At 48.2% G+C, this 23,629-nt stretch overlaps 1 protein-coding gene across 1 annotated transcript in view; it reads right to left on the minus strand.

Moving 5' to 3' along the window:
• GALR2 (galanin receptor 2) overlaps positions 1–1,090 on the minus strand; it is a 49,707-nt gene extending 48,617 nt beyond the window's left edge. Inside the window, exon 1 of the mRNA XM_077459355.1 lies at positions 142–1,090. Within this exon, the coding sequence (XP_077315481.1) occupies positions 142–485 (344 nt within the window). The 5' untranslated portion in view covers positions 486–1,090. The remainder of the gene's footprint in view (positions 1–141) is intronic.
• Between the last annotated feature and the right edge of the window lie 22,539 nt (positions 1,091–23,629).

Genomic DNA, 23,629 nt, shown 5'->3' on the forward strand with positions numbered 1-23,629 from the left:
TCATTTTGCTTTAAATACATTTTAAATGTATATTAAATATTAATATATACTATTTATATTATTAAATATTGTTTTTTATTAATATAGTAAAAATATCATGATTTTTTTCTTTAATCTCGCTAAGTAAAGACCTTGTCTTACCTGTCAAGTGACACAGTGGTCAGGGTGAAACTAGAGGCATACATGGTGAGATATATGAAGAAGTGAACAGCTTTGCACATGAAGGGGCCAAACACCCAACTGTCTAGGGTGTAGATGGTGGCTTGAAATGGCACGCAGAAAATAATGAAGCACAGATCTGCCACGCCTAAGTTCAGGATAAAGAGATTAGTTGTGTTATTTATCTTTCCATTCCTCAGCAGCACCGCCAGTACCAGGCTATTGCCCACCGTACCTACTAGGAAAATGAGGGAGTAGAGCACCGGGATGAGAATTGACTCTGGATGGTAACTGTCCGAAGAGGAGATCAGGATCGAGACATTCATTTTCACTGTTTCTTCTGCAGTCCCACGTTCAGGAAAAAAATTCTATATTTCACATTACAGCATCAAAATTGATCAATCCCTTTAATTCCTTAAGTCAGCCTTTTCCCGGCAGAAGATTGGACCAAGTGGTCGCTGATATTACAGAGTGGTACAGATTACAGCAAATTGTTCATAAAATGAAGTTTCTCAGTAGCCAACTTCTTCTTGGCGCTTCTCAGTGGCAGCATCTCCTTACAATTTGGATTAAGAACAATTGTTATGTAGGACCTCTGTGACCACAGGAAAGTCTTAATATTGCTTGCTTTGTTCCAGTAATCCCGTATCCCCCTTTTGATGGATCAAGCAAGGTTTTAAGCATCTCCTCAGAATTTCTGAAAAATGTTAAGCCCTCATTTGTTTCATTTATAAGTTGGCGGACATAATGATATACAAAAAGTCTACTTTGTTCTTAAGGGGAAAAAAAAAGAATTATTTTGCTCCAGGTCTGTATGTGCTGCACATTTTGTCTAATTTGTTCTGTGCTGAGCCTACTGCTTCTTATCTGAAGTATGAGGGATGTGAGCACCTCTTCCTCTTAAGAGCCTTCTTTCATGCTTATTGCCCCCCCTCCCCTGCAATCCGCCCATCATGGTCATTTTACTAGCTCACTCAAGAAAACTTTAGCACTGACGGTTTTTCATGGATGACAGGGGCACATAAACACAGACATGGTTAAAAAAAAAACTTCCCTCACTGAACTCCCCCTCCCCATGTGCAGGCTGCTGATGAGCGCATTACGAATTTTTCTGAGAATAAATAGACTAGAAGCATTCCGTTTCCAAGGAGATAAAAAGGTACAAAAAAGAGTTAAGGTGTCCATAGTAACTAAACCCCTGATCTGTTCATTAGGTAGGCATCAGTCAGTGGCGGGAGGAGCGTGTCATGTCTGTGGAGCTACTAATTTTGCAAACCTAGTGAACGGTTGGCAAATAATAGAAAGACAGTAGAACTGAAGCCATCCAATACGTGTGTGTCAAGGGACATTACTGTAACAAAAATACATAATATAGTGCGGCTATATTATTTAGTATTTTATAACTTTGGTCTCACCATTCTAGTGTTGGTGGGTTTTGGCATCTGTTGGGAGTTCTTTCTTTTCTCCATAGGGTTTACAATTTCAAAAACTCATACTGCAAAATAAAAAAAAATAAAAAAATTTATATAAATTCTATTGGTTCATATATGGAGATTTAATATATACAGTAAAAAAGATGAAATGTATAAAGATTATTGCAACATGCACCAAATATCTGCAGTGATCAACCACTTTAGCCCCAGACAATTTGCCATCCCTGTAAGATTATATGAACTCATTGGATCAATTAAAATACTGTTTATTGACCGCTTCAGCCCAAGAAGATTTTACTCCCTTCCTGACCAGAGCATTTTTTGCGATTCAGCACTGCGTCGCTTTAACTGACAATTGCGCGGTCATGCGACGTGGCTCCCCAACAAAATTGACGTCCTTTTTTCCCCACATTTAAAGATTTCTTTTGGTGGTATTTGATCACCTCTGTGGTTTTTATTTTTTGCACAAAAAAAAAAAAAAGAGCGACAATTTTGAAAAAAAACACAATATTTTTTACTTTTTGCTATAATAAATATCCCCAAAAAAATATATATTTTTTCCCCCTTAGTTTAGGCCGGTACATATTCTACATATTTTACGTAAAAAAAAAAACACAATAAGCATGTATTGATTGGTTTGCGCAAAAGTAGTTAGAACGTCTACAAAATAGGGGATATTTTTATGGCATTTTTATTAATATTTTTTTTATTAGTAATGGCAGCAATCTGTGATTTTTATCGTGCCTGCAACATCATTGTGGACAGATTGGACACATTTGGCGCTATTTTGAAACCATTCACATAGCGATCAGTGCATTAAAAATGCATTGATTACTGTCTAAATGTGACTAGCAGTAAAGGGGTTAATCAGGAGGGGGCGCTGCAGGGGTTAAGTGTGTCCTAGGGAGTGATTCTAACTGTAGGGGGAGGGGCTACGTGTGACACCACACTGATCACTGTTCCCTATCACAGGGAGCTGTGATAAGTGTCAGTGTCACTAGGCAGAATGGGGAAATGCTTGTTTACATCAGCATCTTCCAGTTCTTTCTCTCTTAAGACAATTGTGGGTATCCCCACAGACATCGAGTCTGCGGGACCCGTGATCGCACTCACAGAGCTCGCGGCAGGGTCGTGTGCACACCGCCAGCGGTGCGCACGTGGCCATACAGCGGCAAATTTAAAGGGACGTACCTGTACGTCCATTTGCCTGTCTGTGCCATTATGCCGAAGTAAATGTACATGCGGTGGTCGGCAAGCGGTTAATTAGCTTTGCTTGCTCTTTATTACACTGTGGGGGTTATTTACGAAAGGCAGCTCCACTTTGCACTGCAAGTGGAGTCACCCAACTCTAAGGAGTAGATCTGAAATGAGGGGAAGCTCTTCTGATTTTACCATCCAATCATGTGCAAGCTAAAATGCTGTTTTTTATTTTCCTTGCATGTCCCCCTCGGATCTACAGCGACTTTACTTCCAAGTGCACTTGCAGTGCAAAGTGGATTTTCCTTTAGTAAATAACCCCCACAATCTTTGATTATTCTTTAGAAAATAAAATAACCCCTTTTTAAAAAAAAATAATCAACATACTGGTTCTATTTCAAATTAGTGTGATGAATGCAACATACATTACTATTACAGGTATTTATATAGAACTGTCAATTTACACAGCGTTTTATACTTTTTACAATGTGAAGTCCCTATTACACATGCATAAATACTATAGCCAATTTAGACAAGAGCCAATTCACCTACCAGTATATCTTTGGATTGTGAGAGGAAACCCACACAAGCACAGATAGGCCATGCAAACTCCATGCAGATAGGGTTTATTCCATCCAACAACCCTAGTGCTGCAGAGAGCTAATTACTAAGCCACTGTGCTGCCACTATTTTGTATGGTCAGCATATCAGAGGACCTAAAATTAGCTGTATGTTTAATTCATTAAGGCAGTATTAAACTCATAAATAAAAAATAATATATACCAGCTTACCAATTCTTAGATGTGGTGTCCTGCATTAGTTTTATTTTTTCCCTTTACTTTCAACTGGTGATCCAACCAGTAAGTCTGCTGTTTTTCAATGTCCTTTAACAAACCAAACTGTCCAGCAAAAGTGGAAGTAAAGCCCCATACACACGATCAGAAATTCTGCCAGCAAAAGTCAGATGTGAGCTTTTGGTCAGAAATTCCGACCGTGTGTATGCTCCATCGGACTTTTGCTGGCAGAGTTCCAGCCAGCAAAAGATTGAGAGCAGGTTCTATATTTTTTGGTCGGAAAAAGTTCCAATCAGAAATTCCGATCGTTTGTACAAATTCTGACGCATGCTCGGAAACAATTCAATGCATGCTCTCAAGCATTGAACTTAATTTTCTCGGCCCGTCGTAGTGTTGAACGTCAATGCGTTCTTGACAAAAGTTCAGAGAACTTTTGTGTGACCGTGTGTATGGCAGGCAAGCTTGAGCGCAATTCCGTTGAAAAAAAAAAACATCCACGTTTTTTCCAAATGAAACTCCGTCTGTGTGTACAGGACATTAGAGGGCTAATACTGACAGAGGTGCTAACAATAGTCAGCTTTTATTAATTTATATAAAACCTTTAACTCAAATAGAAAAAAAATGCTGCCTTAGACCCCTTTCACACCAGGGCGTTTTGCAGGCGCTATAGTGTTAGAAATAGCGCCTGCAATCTGCCCTACAATTGCTGCACCATTGTCTGTAGTGTGAAAGCCCCAAGGGCTTTCACACTGCAGCGGTGCGCTGACAGGACGTCAGGAAAAGTCCTGCCAGCAGCTTCTTTGGAGCGGTGGAGGAGCGGTAATACCGCCGGCAAAACTCCGGTATTGCGGCATATTGCTGGCGGTTTTAACCCTTTCTCGGCCACTAGCGGGGGTAAAAACGCCCCACTAGCGGCCGAAATGAGCCACAAATCCGGCGGTAAAACGCCGCTAATAATAGCGGCGTTTTACCGCCGACGCTATAGGCGGTGTGGTGTGAAAGGGGTCTTAAAAAGTGTTAGCTTGAGTTCAGCTTTAAAAAAGAGGTATAGAAAGAAAGGCTGGGGGTGGGTGTAGTGTAATCTGCCAACATCCAAATATTTAACAATAATGGCTAGATTGCACAAATTGCATATCAAAAAAGAACCCATCGTGGACTTTAGAGGCAGAAAGAGAGTAACACATGTCAAAAAAATTTTTTTTTTTATTAAAAAACGAATAAACAGGGAAGAAAGTCCCTATAAAATGACAAAGTAACAAAAAACACTTAGGCCGCGTACACACGCGCGGACTGTTCGCCCAACTTTGTCCGTCCAACAGTTTCGGCAAACAGTCCGCTCAAAATTAGCATGGACGGACATGGCCACACACGACGAACGAACAGTTTGCTGAAACCGTGCGCGATGACGTGAACGGCAGTACGACGGGACGAAAAATACGACGTCCTATACACTGCATTATAGCTTTCGGCGTGAAAATCCTTTCTGAGCATGCGCGCAACTTTGTTTGACGAACAAGCCTACACATGAGTGGACTGTTCGCTGAAACAAGGTTTCAGCGGACAGTTTTTCGGAAATTCTGAAAAACCTTGTCCGTCCAACTGTCCGCTGAAACTGTCCGCTGAAAGCCCACACACGAGCGGACTGTCCGCCCAAACACTGTTCAGCGGACAAAGTTGGGCGAACAGTCCGCCCGTGTGTACGCGGCCTTACACTTATACATGTCTCATATCTGTATATACATACAAAAATACCCTCAGCCATCTAAACCATCCACCGAAACGCCTACGTACAACTTCAGCCCAGGTAAGTATTAGTGGTCATACAAACATGTTTTGTCCAATAGTCCTTCCTCAGGGAATGGGGTGTTTGCTTCTGAAAGTATATATATATATATATATATATATATATATATATATATATATGTATATATATAATCAATTACTTTGGAAATCAGTATGGAAGCATATATTGATATACACATATATTAAATGGTCCTATAACTTTACATCAAATATAATTACTGGTTATACTTACAAGCACAGATGCAGAAAGAGAAGCACGGATTAAGAATGAAATGATATAAGGAGTGCTGGACATGACAGTGTGGATGAGGGACACAGAGGGTTAAGCTTTATGGGTGGAGTTGAGGAAAAGGTTTGCAGGAAACAAGTTCAGTGTAGGGGAGGGGTCACATAAAAGGGAGGGGTGTGGCTGTAAGGGATCATTCGGAGCACAGTGTGACACAGAGGAGGCAGTTTTTCGCTGCTCCTCTGCTATGGCTGACCTTGAGGGACTCTTCGCGCGGCTGCGACGGGCGGCGGAGGTGCACGGAGCGGACTGGCTGCGGGACCGCGTGGGTGACCTGGCGGACGGCGATGAGGACGGCGGCGGGACAGGTGAGGTACAGCTGCGCGCGCGGAGGTCTCGGCCTCCGGCGCGTTTTTCCCCTGGGCCTACATCTCGGCCGCCTCGTGACTCCCGGAGCCCGGGGGAGGACCGTTCGGTCCCCCCGGCGAAACGGACGGTTCTCGGCTCTCCCCGGTCCGGGCGGTCGTTGCGCCGCCGACCGGAGGGGGGCGGGGCTTCGCGGCAGCATGGCAATGGCGCCGGGCCTGCACTGGGCCCGGCGGAGGAGGGGGGGAGTGCGGGTGGCTCGGGGTCTGGGTGTCAGGGGGGGTGCACATGGCAGTGGATCTGCGGCCTGCTGGCTCAGGAGCGGTGATCCGCGCGGCGGGGGGGCGGGGGGCGCTTCGGGGGGGTCACATGCTGGTGGGGGGGGAGGGCGGGTCGCAGAAGGCCGCCAAGGTGCCTGGAAGGGCCGGTTTCAGACGCCGGCATGCCGGGGGCGGCGGGGGGAGGAGGACATTGCCTGCAGTCCCGGATCGCATGGACCGGAAGGACCGCTCGGAGCACAGGGGGATGGCGGCGTCCCCGGTGCGCGCTGGTGAGGTCGGGTCCGAGAGCGAGCTGTCCCAGGAGGAGGAGGTGTCCTTTTCTGCACCCGGACCAGTTCAGGTTGCCGGGGCCCCGGGGGGGCCGGGTAAGTTGCGCGAGTCTACTTTGCTGGCGGATGCTTTGCGTGGTCTGATGGGGGTGTCACAGGGGGGTGCGGGGCCCACGGGGTCCCAGGATGACATGGGGGGGTTTCGGCTGGATCATTGGGGGGGGGGGGGCCAGTAGCCCTGGGGGGGCCCTCGGGTCCGCTGCAGGAGCTGTTGGAGGGGCTGCAGGCCCTTGTTGGTAAGTTTGCTGGGGGCTCGGGGTCGCCTCAGGTGGCCCCCTGGCTGAGTACTGGGGGGGGGCGGGGGGGCGGAGGCTGTGCCTGCGCGGGACGCACCGCCTGCGGTGGCAGCGGGGAGCGTGGATGCGGGAGCTGGGGGCTCGGGGGTGCCCGCGGACCCGGGGGCGCGGTCTGATCTGGTTAGGCTCGCGGATGCTGCCCGGTGCGAAGTTTATGTTTGCTTCGAGGGCCCGTTGGGGGCGCATTTGAAGCAGGAGGTGAGGGACAAGATCGGAAAGGGTGAGTATGTGGAGATTTTCTCTTTGCTCCCCCTTGAGAAGTTTAACTTGGATAGGGTCAAGCCGGACAGTTCCAAGAAGGACGACGAGGAGAAGCGTTGGTATCGGCTGATCCCGCGCACATTTGCGAATTGGCTTCAGGCGTTCGCTATCTTGGCTAGCGTGATAGGGGAAAAGAACCCCGAGCATTGCTCGGCGTTGTTTTGTTACCTGGACGCGATTGGTGAGGCTCATCGGGTGTATGGGGGGTTGGCGTGGCTGCGCTATGATGAGCAGTTTCGTCAGCGGAAGGCGGTGCGGGCTGACCTGCGCTGGGATCACAAGGACATAAGCCTATGGATGAGGCTTATGTCTGCTCTGCGGACGCCCACTCCGTTTCTTCAGGGGGGGGCCGGGAGTGCGTCGTCCCCGGGACTGCCGGCCGGTAAAAAGTGGGGGGTGTGCTGGCCCTTTAATGAAGGGGCTTGTAAATTCGGGGGCGCGTGCCGTTTCAAGCATGAGTGCTCCGGGTGCGGCGGCACCCACCCCCTGTCCCGCTGTTTCAAAAAGGGTAAGCGCGCCGGTGACGCCGGTCACAAAAGGGATGACGCCGGTGAACCTGGGAAGGATGCTTCCTTTCCTAAATAGGTATCCGGATGGTGAGGCGGCGCGGGGGTTGATTGCGGGCTTTCGGGACGGTTTTAGGATTCCCTGTTCTTTGGAAGGGGTGCCGCCGTTAGCCAGGAATTTGCGCTCGGCTTTAGATCACCCGGGGGTGGTGGATGACAAATTGGGTAAGGAGGTGGCGCTGGGCCGGATGGGCGGGCCTTTCGAAGTGCAGCCGTGGGGGGACCTGGTGGTTTCCCCGTTGGGTGTGGTTCCTAAGAAGGAGCCGGGGAAGTTTCGCTTGATTCATCATCTGTCTTTTCCGAAAGGGGGGTCGGTCAATGATTTCATTGACCCGGAGGCGTGTACGGTTTCCTACACGTCTTTTGACGCGGCGGTACGGTGGGTCAGGCGGTATGGTCGTGGGGCTCTCATGGCCAAGGCGGATGTGGAATCGGCGTTTCGACTTCTGCCGGTCCACCCGGACAGCTTCCGGCTGTTGGGATGCCATTGGCGGGGCAAGTTTTATGTAGATTTGTGCCTGCCCATGGGTTGTTCCATTTCATGCGCCTATTTTGAAGCTTTTAGCTCATTTTTGGAATGGGTGGTGAGAGATGTTTCGGGCCTGGAGTCGGTCATCCACTATTTGGATGATTTTCTGTGCGTGGGCCCGCCTGCCTCCAATGTGTGTGCGATTCTTCTGTCCACGTTGCAGCACATTGAGGGCAGGTTCGGGGTGCCGTTGGCGGGGGATAAGACGGAAGGCCCGGTTACGGAATTGAGTTTTTTGGGGATCGTGATTGATTCGCTGGCAATGGAGTGTCGATTGCCAGAGAATAAATTACCGTATCTGCAGGCAGAGTTGGCAGGGATGCAGGGCCGGCCGAAGGTTCAGCTTCGGGCCCTGCAGTCCCTGTTGGGCAAGCTGAATTTCGCTTGCCGGATCATCCCTATGGGCCGTGTGTGTTCTGCCGACGGCTGTCGGGGGCCACCGCCGGGGTGACCGCTCCCTAACCATTTTGTGCGTTTGCGGAAGGAACACAGGGAGGACCTGCGGGCATGGCATGAATTTTTGGGGTCGTATAACGGGCGGGCCATGTGAATGTCGGGGCCGGTGAGCAACTTCGATGTGGAGTTGGTTACTGACGCGGCTGGGTCTACGGGTTATGGGGCATTTTTTCGGGGCCGGTGGAGTGCTGAACCTTGGCCGCGCTCCTGGGCGGTTGCGGGGTTGTTGGGCAATTTGGTTTTGCTAGAATTATTCCCGATAGTGTTGGCGTTGGAGCTGTGGGGGGAGGAGTTTCGTAATTTGAAGTTGCGCATCAATTGCGACAACATGGGGGTGGTTCAGGTCCTCAATCGGATGACTGCTTCCTCGCCCCCTGTCATCCGGCTGCTGCGACAGCTGGTTTTTCGCTGTTTGCGGCTCAATGTTTACGTTTATGCAGTGCATATACCTGGGGTGGAGAATTCTTTGGCTGACTCACTCTCTCGTTTTCAGTGGGACAAGTTCTGGCAGCTGGCACCGGGAGCGGAGGAGTCGGGGGCGCCCTGCCCCGGGTAGATGTGGGAGCTGCCCTTGGAATCGCCGCAGGTTGGTTAAAAAGGTCGTTGAGTGAGGCTACATGGTCCGCTTATTCTAGGGTGTGGGCGGAATGGTGGGCGTTCCTGCGGGAGGTTGGCGTGGCTGGTCGGGGCTCCGACCGGCGCTGGGTGGTATTGTATTGGGTGGCCCGGAATATTGAGACGGGTCTGTCGCCTGCGTCCATTGAGCGGAAGCTGGCTGGGTTGGCCTTTTTGTTTAAACTGTGGGGGGAGCCGGACGGGACGAAGGATTTTTGGGTGCGGCAAACGTTGAAGGGGTACCGGAGAGATCAGAAGGGTCGGGATGCGCGCCGGCCGGTGTCGTTTGACAATTTGGTGGCAATTTGTTCTCGGCTGGTGGACGTTTGCTCGTCTGCTTACGAGACCGTTCTGTTTACGGCAGCTTTTTCGTTGGCGTTTTATGGGGCGTTTAGGATAGGGGAGTTGGTGTGTCGCTCGAAATGGGTGGCTGGGGGTCTGTTGGATCAGGATGTGCAGGTGGTTGCGGATCGGGTGAGTATACGGTTGCGTAGATCCAAGACTGATCAGCGGGGCAAGGGAGTGGCGATTACGCTGCTCGCCCTTCCGGGCTCGGCAGTATGCCCGGTGGCGGCGGTACGGGCTTTCCGGGCGGTGCGGCCTGCGGGGGCAGCCCCCTTTTTGGTGCATGCGGAGGGCTCTTTTCTATCCCGGTTTCAGTTTGTGTCGGTTTTCCGGCAATGCCTGAGAGCGGTGGGTTTGGATGAGCGGGAATACGCGTCCCACTCTTTCCGGATTGGGGCGGCAACGGAAGCGGCACGATGTGGGCTGGAGGAGGCGGTGGTTCGCCGGATTGGTAGGTGGGAGTCCCGGAGGTTCTGGTCCTATGTCCGGCCACAGTTGGTCCTGGGGTAAGGTGGTTGCGGCTGGGGGTGTTGTTGTTTGTTGTTGGGATTTCTGGGGGGGGAGTACTGTACTTGTAACGTTCCGTTGGTTGTTTTGTTATTTCTCTTGTTTTCATTCCAGATGGAGGTTCTCCACGCCTCGTTTGGATCCTGGGGCATTCGTACGTGTGCTGGGGGGCCAGGAGAGGTGATTCTCTACCAGCAGGCAGGCAATTGGGTATCCCCAGGCGGGTGGCTAGGGTGATGTGGTTGGGGTTCCCGGGCATGAGGTGGGAGCGTGTCATGAGGGAGGTGGAGCGCTTCGCTTTGAGAGACAGGCCCCCGGATGTGCTGGTTGTTCACGCGGGGGGCAATGACCTGGGCGTTCGGAAGGTGAAGGACATTTTGGCGGATATTAAGGCGGATGTGTTGCGCCTGCGAGTCCTTTTCCCGGGCACCATTTTGGTGTGGTCGGACATTGTGGCCAGGACGGTGTGGCGTTGGGCTAGGTCTTTAGCCAGCATTGAAAAAACTAGGATAAGGGTGAATAAGGTGGTTGGGCGGTTTGTGGTGCAGAACGGGGGCATTGTGGTTCGACATCGGGAGTTGGAGGTGAATGTGGGGCTTTATCTTCGGCAGGATGGCGTTCACCTATCGGATGTGGGGATTGACCTCTGGTCCTTGGGCTTACAGGAGGAGATACAGAAAGCTCTTCGGGTGTGGGGTGGCCCTCAAGGTTGAGGGGGTCACCCTTTCGGGCTGTGGCGGTGTGTTTTCTGGTGGTTTCTGACGGTAGACAGGTACTCAGAAGGGATCTGAGGGTGTGGGGGGCTCATCTAACGATCGGCCCCTCTGGGTATTCCTGAACGTTGGAGGGAATACGGTTATGTTCACTGGCGGAAGTTGTCTCCGACCGGTCACAGGTGGAGGCCTTTGGGAAGTTGGTCAGGTGTACCGCAGTGATTTGGTATTGGCTTAAGTGGGGTCACCGTCAGAGATCACCAGAATGGGCAGTTAATGTTATTTAATGTGGTTTAATGTTAATAAAGTTATTTATATTTATATATTTATATATTTTCATATTTACAAGTTATTGGAGTGAATTTTGAGTTATGTTTAATAAAGGCTGTTGTGGCCAGTTTACTCCAACCTATGGTGTGGTCTCGTTTCTAATAGGTAAGGAATAGTATAAGGGGAACATTCAGACTACACTAGTCAAGAGACATGTGTGTTGTCATCTGCAGAGCATAAATCAGGGGGGCCCATCCAGGGAGGAAGCTCTTACAGCAATCACTGCTGTATACACAGGGAACGCAGTACAAGGGAGATTATGGTGGAAATCAACCCCTGCACAGCCACCAGTCACTGTGTGATAAGATCTAAAAATAAAAAAATCACAGGCAATAAGGAAGTGAGTAGTCCCCATCATATGCAAAGATATATAGCAGCAGTTAAAGAGCATCTGAAGTAACTGTATCAGATAGGTGGGATCATTGTTAGGGTGGCCAAAAATAATCTATATTGGTGAGCAACTCATGTGAGTTAAGCTACTTTCACACTGAAGCGTTGCGGGCGCTGGAGTTAAAGCTGCGCTATATGGTATATAAAATACCGTTTTAGCGGTGCTATTTGGCCGCTAGCGGGGGTTAAAACCACCCCGCTAGCGGGCGAAAAAGGGTTGAAACCGCCCATGGGTTTGCAGCATTGCCTCATTGTTTTCAATGGGAAGGGGCACTTTAGGAGCGGTAAATACACCACTCCTACATCACTCCAAAGATGCGGCTTGCAGGACTTTTTTGACCGACCTGCAAGTGCACCGCTCCAGTGTGAAAGCCCTCGGGGCTTTCACATTGGAGTGCATTGAGCGGCTCTTTCAGGACGCTTTGCAGGAGCTATTTTTAGCACTTTAGTGTATGCAAAGCACCTCAGTGTTAAAGGGGCCTAAGACTTGAAGTCCAAAAATGTATAAAGCTATAAATGTGTTACCTTGGAAAGAGCAAACACCATATCCACACATCATCTGCAGACTCAAGACTGAGACAGACGAGTAGGGTGGCATTCTGTAATTATAGGGAACATGTGGGGAGGAACACCTCCCTCAATTAATCCCATAATGGAAACAGCTGGTGGTATGAGCAGGCTGCCCTGCCGTAGATGCCAGAGCGGCACTGCTAGGGGTTCCCTTGGTGACGCAACATGTGGCACTACCCCACCCCATGGGCGGGATGACGTCATGCGTCACATCACCGCCGATGTGTTGCATGGCCAATATTGGGGATACACATAATTTTGCTAAAGCCTGCCATTGGCTGACGTTTCAGAGCTCCGGGCTTTGGGAGGATCCCAACCATATTATTTGGATCCACACAGCTACCTGACTGACAGCTGGCTCTGACTATCAGCGCTCAGCTGACAGCCAAAGCCAGCTGTGCCCACCCCTTCTCCAACCCGGTGCTCTAGTAAGCGCTGGAGGAGCAGAGAGCGGTGACTGAGTCATCGCTCTCTGCTTAGAGCTGTCCATGAACCAGCCCGTCCAGAAGGGCTGAATGTCGTTTGCTTTGATAAAAGATAAATGTTGAATACCCTTGCATGGGAAACTCCGGTGTTTTTCCGAACTTGGTTTTAATAAAATTTGGCAAGAAAAACCTTAAAAAAGGAGACAGTGAGTGGCTGAGTCTATTTACAACATTTTATAACAGAAACAAAGAAAAACTTTTTTAGTTTTTTTCAAAATGTTCATTTTTTTTCATTTGTTTAACAAAAAAATAAAGTACCCAGAGGTGATCAAATACCACCAAAAGAAAGCTCTATTTGTGGGGAAAAAATTGAAAAATTGAATTTGGGTACAGCTTTGCATGACCTTACAATTCAAAAGTGCAACAGCGCTGAAAGCTGAAAATTGGCATGAAAGGGGAGAAAAAGTGGCCAGTATTGAAGTGGTTAAAATAGGCATTTTTTTTGCTAGAAATTACTGTAAACTCCTTTAAAAAAGTGTATATTTTCTTAAAGCGGAGACCTTTGATAATAAAATGGTGGTAGTTGCAATTTTTTATGAAGCACAATATTTGCAAAGTTATTTATCAAACTCTTATTTTCAGAGAAAAATACACTGAAATAAATGTTCGCACAAACAAACACAATATTATACCCATTTTTTGATAAAATAAAAAAGATTGTGTCAAGCAAATAGATACCGTATTTATTGGCGTATAACACGCGCCAGCGTATAACATGCACCCCAAGTTTAGGAGGGAATTTTGTGGAAAAAACTTTTAGGAGGGAAATTTAAGGAAAAAAAACCTTACATTTAAATGCCCATCAATGCAGCCTTATCAGTGTCCATCTGAAGCCTCGTCAGCGTTATTTGCAGCCTTGTCATGCAGCCTGTCCTCATTGCAGCCTTGTCATGCAGCCTGTCCTCATTGCAGCCTGTCCTCATTGCAGCCTTGACATGCAGCTTGTCCGTCTTAGTGCATTGTCCGCTTATGTTTTTAAAAATGGCGCCGCCGAGATGTCCCGTGTATCTCGGCGGCACCCGGAAGTTCTTGGCGGCTTTCGGCCACTCTCGGACCTTCTCGGCGGCTTTCGGCCGCCTCGGCCCTTCTCTGAGGCTTTCGGCCTCTCTCGGAGGCTTTCGGCCGCTCTCGGACCTCGGCAGCTTTCGGCCACTCTCGGAAGGTCCGAGAGCGGCCGAAAGCCGCCGAGAAGGTACGAGAGCAGCCGAAAGCCGCCGAGAAGGTACGAGAGCAGCCGAAAGCCGCCCAGAGCCCAAAAACGTGTGTGCAAATCGCGGAGTATCGGCGTATAACACGCACCCGCGATTTTCCCCTGATTTTAAGGGGAAAAAAGTGCGTGTTATACGCCGATAAATACGGTACCTAACATGTCAAGTCTTTCATACCCTTTCAAGCCTTAGCCTATTTCTGACATTTGTTGCTTACACGTTAAAAGCTGTATTTTTTGCTAGAAAATTACGTAGAACCCCCAAACATTGTGTGTGTGTGTATGTATATATATATATATATATATATATATATACCGTATATACTCGAGTATAAGCCGAGATTTTCAGCCTCTTTTTTGAGGCTGAAAGTGCCCCCCTCGGCTTATACTCGAGTCATCGCTGTCTGCCCGCTCGATCAGCGTGTCGAGCAGACAGACAGCGGCCATTCTAGAATTCAAAAGCCGCGCCTCCGGCTCCGCCTTCGCCTGTGATAGGCGGAACACTGAATTTCCCAGCAGCCTGTGTTCCGCCTATCACGGGCATCGTCTCATCCTCGTACTACGGACGAGGATGAGACGATGCCCGTGATAGGCGGAACACAGGCTGCTGGGAAATTGAGTGTTCCGCCTATCACGGACATCCGATAGGCGGAACAGCAGTCAGTGGGAAATTGAGTGTTCCGCCTATCACCGACGGAGGCGCGGCTTTTGAATCCTAGAATGGCCGCCGACGAAGAGCTGAAGGACGGAGGCTCGGCTCGGCTCGGGCCGGGCCGGGACGGGCCGGGCGGGACGCAGGCTGGACGGGACGCAGGCTGGACGGGACGCAGGCAGGCTGGACACAGGTAGGCTGCACGGACACACACACACACACACACACACACACACACACACACACACACACACACACACACACACATGCATGGACACACACACACACACACACGGATGCATGGACACACACACAGGGATGGATGGACCCACAGGGATGGACGGACACACAGGGATGGACAGGCATGTCTCACCCTCGGCTTATACACGAGTCAATAATTTTTTCCAGTTTTTTGGGGGTAAATTGGGGGCCTCGGCTTATATTCGGGTCGGCCTATACTCGAGTATATACGGTATATATATATATATATATATATATATATATAAGATATATATATATTTTTTAGCAGAGACCCTAGAGAATAAAATGGTGATCGTTGCAATATTTTATGTCACACGGTATTTGCACAGTGGTCTTTCAAATGCAGTTTTTTTTTTTTTTTAAAAAGACACTTTCATGAATTAAAAAAACTAAACAGTAAAGTTAGCCCAATTTTATTGTAAAATGTGAAAGATGATGTTATGCCGAGTAAATAGATACCTAACATGTCATGCTTTGAAATTGTGCACACTCATGGAATGGCGACACACTACGGTACCTAAAAATCTCCATAGGCAACGCTTTAAAAAAAAGGAGGTCTTTTGCTATAATTATTGCTCTCACTCAAAGCCCCTGTACACACGGTCGGAGATTTCGACAACCAAATCCGTCGGATTTTGTCCGTTGGATCTTGTCCGAAACTGTTGCATACACACGGTCGGACTAAGTTGTCGAAAAATCCGATCATTCAGAACGTGATGACATAATTTCGTTACGATGGGACTACGTTCAGGCTAGTAGCCAATAGCTTTGATGTAGGAATTTGATCTGAGCATGCGTGGCACTTGGTCCGATCAAAATTCTCTACACATGATCGGAGTATGTCCGATCGAACCAGTTGGTCGGGAAATATTTCCAACATGTTGGAAAATTGGGTCCGACGGAATCAGTCCGATGCATACCACACACAGTCGGATTATCCGACAACACGGTCCGATAGGACACATTCCGACGGATTCTCCGACCGTGTGTACAAGGGCTAACAATCGCGGCGATACCTCACATGTGTGATTTGAACACCGTTTACATATACAGGTGCGACTTAGGTATGCGTTTTCTTTGCTGAGCTCGCGGGTATGGGAGCGCTTTAAAAAAAAAAAACAGGTACTCTTTATGGAGGGTTTGGGGGTCTAAAAGACCCCAATCCTTCCGTTGCACTTCAAAGTATTCAGATCGCTGAAAACGGCGATTTTGAATATTGTAATTTTTTTTAAATCCGCAGCCTTGCCAGCCGAGTAAACCGGAAGTGACACTTCCGTGTTTTTACATAAGAGACTGGCGCAAAGCCATTTCCAGTCTTACTCTAGCCAGTGGAAGTGCCGGATCATGAATCGGGTCTCCCCGCAGGATGGGAGGCCCAGGAAGAGCAGCGGAAGGCAGTGGTGGGGGGGGGGGACATCATCTCCCGCTCCTTTAGGATAACAGCCTAACAGATAACAGTGGCTTTTAGCCGTATCAGTTGTTATCGCTAAAGAGCCAACCACCCGCTCTAAAAACTGGCCCAGGGTGATGCCTGCAGCTGCGTCATCCCGGTATAACCCCTTAAATCTGAGACTGCATAAGTGTGTACTGTCGGTGCTAAGGGGATAAAATTGTCTTTTACAGGTTATCAGTTTAGAGTTAAATTGGTTGTAAAAGATGCAGGTTTTTTACCTTTGTGCATTCTATGGTTGAATTTAATATCACTTATACGGTGGCAGGTCAGCACGATCCCGTGAATTGTCGTAGTTATACATCAGGCTCCCGGGATCGAGATAGCAGGCGTGCGTGTGCCGCTGGAGGAAAGTGCACAGATGCACCGATCGATCGCGAGCATGAGGGACAGAACACGGAAGTGTGTGTGTAAACACACAAATCCGTGTTTTGTTCTGAGAGGAATGGCAGATCGTCTGTTCCTATTAGCTAGGAACCATGATCTGTCACTCTGGTCAGTCCCCTCCCCCATCAGTTAGAATCACCTCCCAGGGAACACAGTTAACCCCTTGATCGCCCGCTAGTGTTAACCTTTTCACTGCCAGGGGCATTTTTTACAGTAATCAATGCATTTGTATAGCACTGATCGCTGTATAAATGTGTCAAAATTGTCCGATGTGTCCGCCATAATGTCACGATAAAAAAAAGTCGCAGCTCATCGCCATTACTGGTAAAAAAAATAATAATATTAAAAATGCTATAAATCTATCCCCTATTTTGTAGACGCTATAACTTTTGCGCAAACCAATAAATAAATACGCTTATTGCAATTTTTTTTAACCAAAAATATGTAGAATAATACATATCGGCCTAAATATTTATTACAGCAAAAAGTACAAAATAGTGTTTTCTTTTCAAAATTGTCGCTCTTTTTCTGCTTATAACACAAAAAATAAAAACCGTAGAGGCGATCAAATACCACCAAAAGAAAGCGCAATTTCTGGGAAAAAAGGATGTAAATTTTGTTTGGTGCAACATCGCACGACCACGCAATTGTCAGTTAAATCGACGCAAGTGCCGAATCGCAAAAAATGGCTCAGTCATTCTGCAGCCAAATCTTCCGGGGCTGAAGTGGTTAAAGTGATTGTAAGGATTCGTTTTTTGTTTTTTTAAATAACAAACATATCTAACTTACATCCACTGTGCAGCTCGTTTTGCACAGAGTGGCCCCGAACCTCGTCTTCTGGGGTCCCCACTAGGAGAAGCTCACTCTCAGGGAGGTTACCCTGCAGGCGCACTCCCAAGTCCATCATTCGGCATCTATAGCGCCATTGGATTTGATTGACAGCAGCGGGAGCCAATGGCTGCGCTGTTATCAATCTATCCAATCAAGTGCCAAGAACCCCGGGCAGAGGGACAGCGTGTGTCAGGAAATGTTTCATCTGCTGGTGGCGCTGTCAGACCTTTGGCTTGCAGTAATGGTGTCCACCAGCGGGTGTTTCCTGGCAGTCTGGAACTGTCAGGAAAGGTTTCACCTGCTGGTGGCACTGTCTGATCCTTGGGCCGCAGTACTGGCGTCCACCAGTGGGTGTCTCCTGGCAGTGTGGAGCCGACATTATCTCCTGCGATCCGGTGTCACCTGAGGCTGATTGCAGGAGATGTGTAATTATACCCGGCAAGCACTCACACACTTGCCCTTGTATTGTCCTTGAGCCCTGACCTGTACCCTGAACCCGTCCCCGTCCCTCCTGTGACCTTGTACCCTTGCCCTGCAGCCTGATCCCATCCACCGTCTCCCTGTCCTGTTTGCTCCTTGTGTCAGGAAAGGCTAGCCAATATCCAAGATGGCGGCCGAAGAATAGGAACACCTCCGGTGCATCAGCATGAGTGCGCGCACACGCGCATATGTGTGTACGTGCGCATGAGAATTCAAGACCTGCCAGAGTGCCGCATGTGCGCATCTTTGCACGCATCAGTAACAGCTTTGGAGCACAACAGCCTATTTAAACACTGCCAGTGCACAGAATTGGTGCTGTCTGCTCTACAGCATTCCTGTGTGTTCCTGCTACCTGCATTTTGTTACCTGTTCCTGTCACCCGACCCGGCTTGCCTTTGACGATCCTCCTTTACAACAGAGTCCACAGCGTACCCCCTTAACAATAAAAATTTTCCGTGTACGGCTAAAGTGTTCGGGTTTGGCTTGAAGAAAAGGTGGCATCCTTATAGTGAGGGCATTGTGCAATACATATAAAATAGAATACAATTATATACAGAACCTACAAATTTCCATTACAGTCTCCTCTCTTTTGATCAGTATTTTTATCACTAACCATACCTGCTATCACCTTTAACCTGGAACCTCCACACGCTTAGGTGGAGGTAGTCCTGGCCAAAGAGGCAAAAAGTAAAATAATAGCTGAGCAGCTTTTTTCATTACAAAATTACTTTTCATTGTGAAAAACAAAGACATATTTACAGAGTACTGGCTGTACACTCCTGTGGCCAGAATGGCCTTCTAGCTTAATTGTTGATATGCTGACTTATCAGCACATGTAAACACAGACAATTCTACATACAATGGAAGAGATACAAAAGACAAATATGACTTCAACATGGCTAAAATACTTTTCAAATAGATATATATATCCCTTACAATTAAAGTAATTGAATCAAAAAGTACCCTAGACTGTGATCCAGTGGCGGCTAGTAAATCGCATTCTGCAACCTGTAAATTGCCCATATCTGCATTCTGCAACATGTAAATCGCACATATCTGCATTCTGTAAATTGCACATATCTACAACCTGTAAATCGCACATATCTACAACATACAAATCGCACATATCTACAACCTGTAAATTGCACATATCTACAACCTGTAAATAGCACATATCTGCATTCTGTAAATCGCATTCTGTAAATCGCACATATCTGCAGTCTGTAAATCGCACATATCTGCAACCTGTAAATAGCACATATCTACAACCTGTAAATCGCACATATCTGCATTCTGCAACCTGTAAATTGCCCATATCTGCATTCTGCAACATGTAAATCGCACATTCTGTAAATCGCATTCTGTAAATCGCACATATCACATTCTGTAAATCGCACATATCTGAATTCTGTAAATCACACATATCTGCATTCTGTCAATTGCACATATCTACAACCTGTAAATTGCACATATCTACAACATGCAAATCGCACATATCTACAACCTGTAAATCGCACATATCTACAATCTGTAAATAGCACATATCTGCATTCTGTAAATCGCATTCTGTAAATCGCACATATCTACAACCTGTAAATTGCAAATATCTACAACATGAAAATCGCACATATCTACAACCTGTAAATCGCACATATCCACAACCTGCAAATCGCACATATCTACAACTTGTAAATTGCACATATCTACAACCTGTAAATCGCACATATCTACAACCTGCAAATCGCACATATCTACAACCTGTAAATCGTATATATCTACAACTTGTAAATAGCACATATCTGCATTCTGTAAATCGCACATATCTATAACCTGTATATCGCACATATCTTCAACATGCAAAACTCACATATCTACAACATGCAAATCGCACATATCTACAACCTGCAAATCGCATATATCTACAACCTGTAAATAGCACATATCTACAACATGCAAATCGCACATATCTACAACCTGCAAATCGCATATATCTACAACCTGTAAATAGCACATATCTACAACATGCAAATCGCACATATCTACAACCTGTAAATCGCACATATCTGTATTCTGTAAATCACACATATCTACAACCTGTAAATCTTGTTGGGGGGCAGGTATGGGGGTTAATGCTGCCGACCACCGATAATAACCCTTTTTTTGAATCTTGTTTGGGGGGGTATGCTGCCAAACACTGATAATAACTTATTATCGGTGTTTGGCAGCATACCCCCCCCAACAAGATTTAAAATTAAAAAGGGTTATTATCGGTGGTCGGCAGCATTAACCCCCGTAAATGCCCCCCCAAACAAGATTTAAAAAAAAGGGTTAATATCGGTGGTCAGCAGCATTAACTCCCTCCCCCCCATAAACAAGATTTTAAAAATAAGGGTTATTATCGGTGGTCGGCAGCATGCCCCCCTTGGACAAGATTTAAATTTTTTTTTTTAAAAAGGGTTATTATTAATAACCCTTTTTTTTAAAGCTTCTTTGGGGGGGTATGCTGCCGACCACCGATAATAACACTTTTTCTTTAAATCTTGTTTAGCAGGGGGTGGGGGGGGTTGTGGTATGCTGCGGTATGCTGCCGACCACCATAGTAACCCTGTGGATGTGGAGGGAGTACCGGCGGTGGCGCTGAATGAAGAATCAAGATTCAAGAAGAAGATTGAATTTTTAAGTCCCTTACCTGATCCTCTCATGCAGGAGTCGGGACACGACGTCGGAAGCACCGCCCACCGCTCACTCAAGTGCAAGTCTATGCACTTGTTCGGCCAGTCAATCATGCCGGAAGCTGTGATGCGATTGGCTGCGCCACAGAGCACTCTTTTTTTGGACAAATGAAGCGCCTCATCTGCAATCTTGTGATTGCATAGACGTGGCGCTTCCTATATTGCCCGGCGCCAGGATACAGTGCACATAGGGAGGGAAATTTAAAAATGTTTTATTTTTTTTTAAAGGGACATGTTTAACCACTTAAGCCTTAGACCAACTGTCAGCCTAAGGACCAAAGGTCTTTTTACAATTTCACACTGCACTGCTTTAACTGGTAATTGCGTGGTCATGCAATGTTGTACCCAAATGAAATTTGCGTCCTTTTCTTCCCACAAATAGAGCCTTTTTTTGATGGTATTTGATTGCCTCTGCGATTTTTATTTTTTACGATATAAAAGGAAAAAGACTGAAATTTAAAAAAAATTATATTTTCTACTTTTTGTTATAAGAAAAATCGAATAAACTAAATTTTAGTCATACATTTAGGCCAAAATGTATTCAACCAAATATCAATAAGCGTATATTTATTGGTTTGCGCAAAAGTTATAGCGTCTACAAACTAGAGTACATTTTCTGGAATTTACACAGTTTTTAATTTATGACTGCCTATCTCATTTCTTGAGGTGCTAAAATGGCAGGGCAGTACAACCCCCCCCCCCAAAATGACCCCATTTTGGAAGATAGACACCCCAAGGAAATTGCTGAGGGGCATGTTGAGCCCATTGAATATTTTTTTTTGTCCCAAGTGATTGAATAATGACACAAAAAAAAAAGTTGTCACTAAATGATATATTGCTCACACATGCCATAGTTATATGTGGAATTGCACCCCAAAATATATTCTGCTGCTTCTCCTGAGTACGGGGATACCACATATGTGGGACTTTTTGGGAGTGTCTAGCCGCGTACGGCACCCCGAAAACCAATCACTGCCTTCAGGATTTCTAAAGCCGCGTACACACGTAGCGGTATGTCCGACGTACTTAGTCTGGCGGACTTCCCGCCAGACTGTCCGTTGGACTTTCCGAACGGGCTACTTGCCCACACACGGCACTTTTTGAGCGGACTAATACGGTGTACTAAGTCCGTCGTACTATCCGCCCTACTTTTGAAATGAACGGACTCGCCCCCACACACGCGGAGGAAAGTCCGCTCATTTCGAGCACGTCTCCAGGTAGGCGGGGCCCGCGAAGGAGACGTCGCTGGCCCCGCCGCCTGGTATGAACTTAAAGGGGAACCCCAACGCCGAAAAAAATCGTCGTGGGGGCCCCCCCCCAAGTCCACAACAGACCCTTGTCCGAGCACGCTACCCGGCCGGCCAGGAAAGGGGGGCGAGCGAGCGCCCCCCCTCCTGAGCCGTACCAGGCCGCGTGCCTGCAACATGGGGGGTGCCTTGGGGAAGGGGGGGTCGCGCGGCCCCCCCACCCCAAAGCACCTTGTCCCCATGTTGATGAGGACAAGGGCCTCTTCCCGACAACCCTGGCCGTTGGTTGTCGGGGTCTGCGGGCGGGGGGCTTATTGGAATCCGGGAGCCCCCTTTAATAAGGGGGCCCCGGATACCGGCCCCCCACCCTATGTGAATGAGTATGGGGTACAATGTACCCCTACCCATTCACCTGTAAAATAAAAGTACAAAAAAAACACAACACACGAGATAAAATACTTTATTGCACAGCTGCGGGGATCTTCCGTCTTCGGGGGTCTTCTCGCCGGACTCCTCCGCTATCTTCTTGTAGCTCTTTTGCTAGCGGAGGAGTCCGGCTTTCTTCCTCGCCGCCGGCCTCTTCTTCCGACTTCGGGGGTCTTGTCCCCCTCTTCGGTTCTTCTGCCGGGCCACCGCACCTTCTTATAGCTCTTTTACAAGCGGTGGCCCGGTCTTCTGTCGCCGCCGCCGCCGCCTTCCGTTCTTCTTCTTCTTCTCCAGGAGATGTTGACTCGACGTTCTCTCCGGCCCCAATGCCAGGGACGCGCTGCGCTGCCACTTATATAGGGACAAGGGGCGGTGTCACATGGGTTTATGTCACATGGGTTGGTGTCACATGGTGACCCCGCCCCCTTACGATGTCACAGTCCCGGAGGATGCTGGGACTGTCGCCATGTGACATCAACCCATGTGACCAACCCATGTGACATAAACCCATGTGACACCGCCCCTTGTCCCTATATAAGTGGCAGCGCAGCGCGTCCCTGGCATTGCGGCCGGAGAGATTGTCGAGTCAACATCTCCTGGAGAAGAAGAAGAAGAAGAAGAAGAAGAACGGAAGGCGGCGGCGGCGGCAGAAGACCGGGCCACCGCCTGTAAAAGAGCTATAAGAAGGCGCGGTGGCCCGGCAGAAAAACCGAAGAGGGGGACAGGACCCCCGAAGTCGGAAGAAGAGGCCGGCGGCGAGGAAGAAAGCCGGACTCCTCCGCTAGCAAAAGAGCTACAAGAAGATAGCGGAGGAGTCCAGCGAGAAGACCCCCGAAGACGGAAGACCCCCCGGAGCTGTGCAATAAAGTATTTTATCTCGTGTGTTGTGTTTTTTTGTACTTTTATTTTACAGGTGAATGGGTAGGGGTACATTGTACCCCATACTCATTCACATAGGGTGGGGGGCCGGTATCGGGGGGCCCCCTTATTAAAGGGGGCTCCCGGATTCCGATAAGCCCCCCGCCCGCAGACCCCGACAACCAACGGCCAGGGTTGTCGGGAAGAGGCCCTTGTCCTCATCAACATGGGGACAAGGTGCTTTGGGGTGGGGGGGCCGCGCGGCCCCCCCTTCCCCAAGGCACCCACCATGTTGAAGGCACGCGGCCTGGTACGGCTCAGGAGGGGGGGGCGCTCGCCCGCCCCCCCTTTCCTGGCCGGCCAGGTAGCGTGCTCGGACAAGGGTCTGTTGTGGACTTGGGGGGGACCCCCACGCCGTTTTTTTTCGGCGTTGGGGTTCCCCTTTAA

This window comes from Lithobates pipiens, unplaced genomic scaffold (assembly GCF_037356315.1).
Source record: "Lithobates pipiens isolate NorthernLeopardFrog02 unplaced genomic scaffold, aLitPip1_a1.2 Scaffold_28, whole genome shotgun sequence".
NCBI classification, from domain to species: Eukaryota; Metazoa; Chordata; class Amphibia; order Anura; family Ranidae; genus Lithobates; species Lithobates pipiens.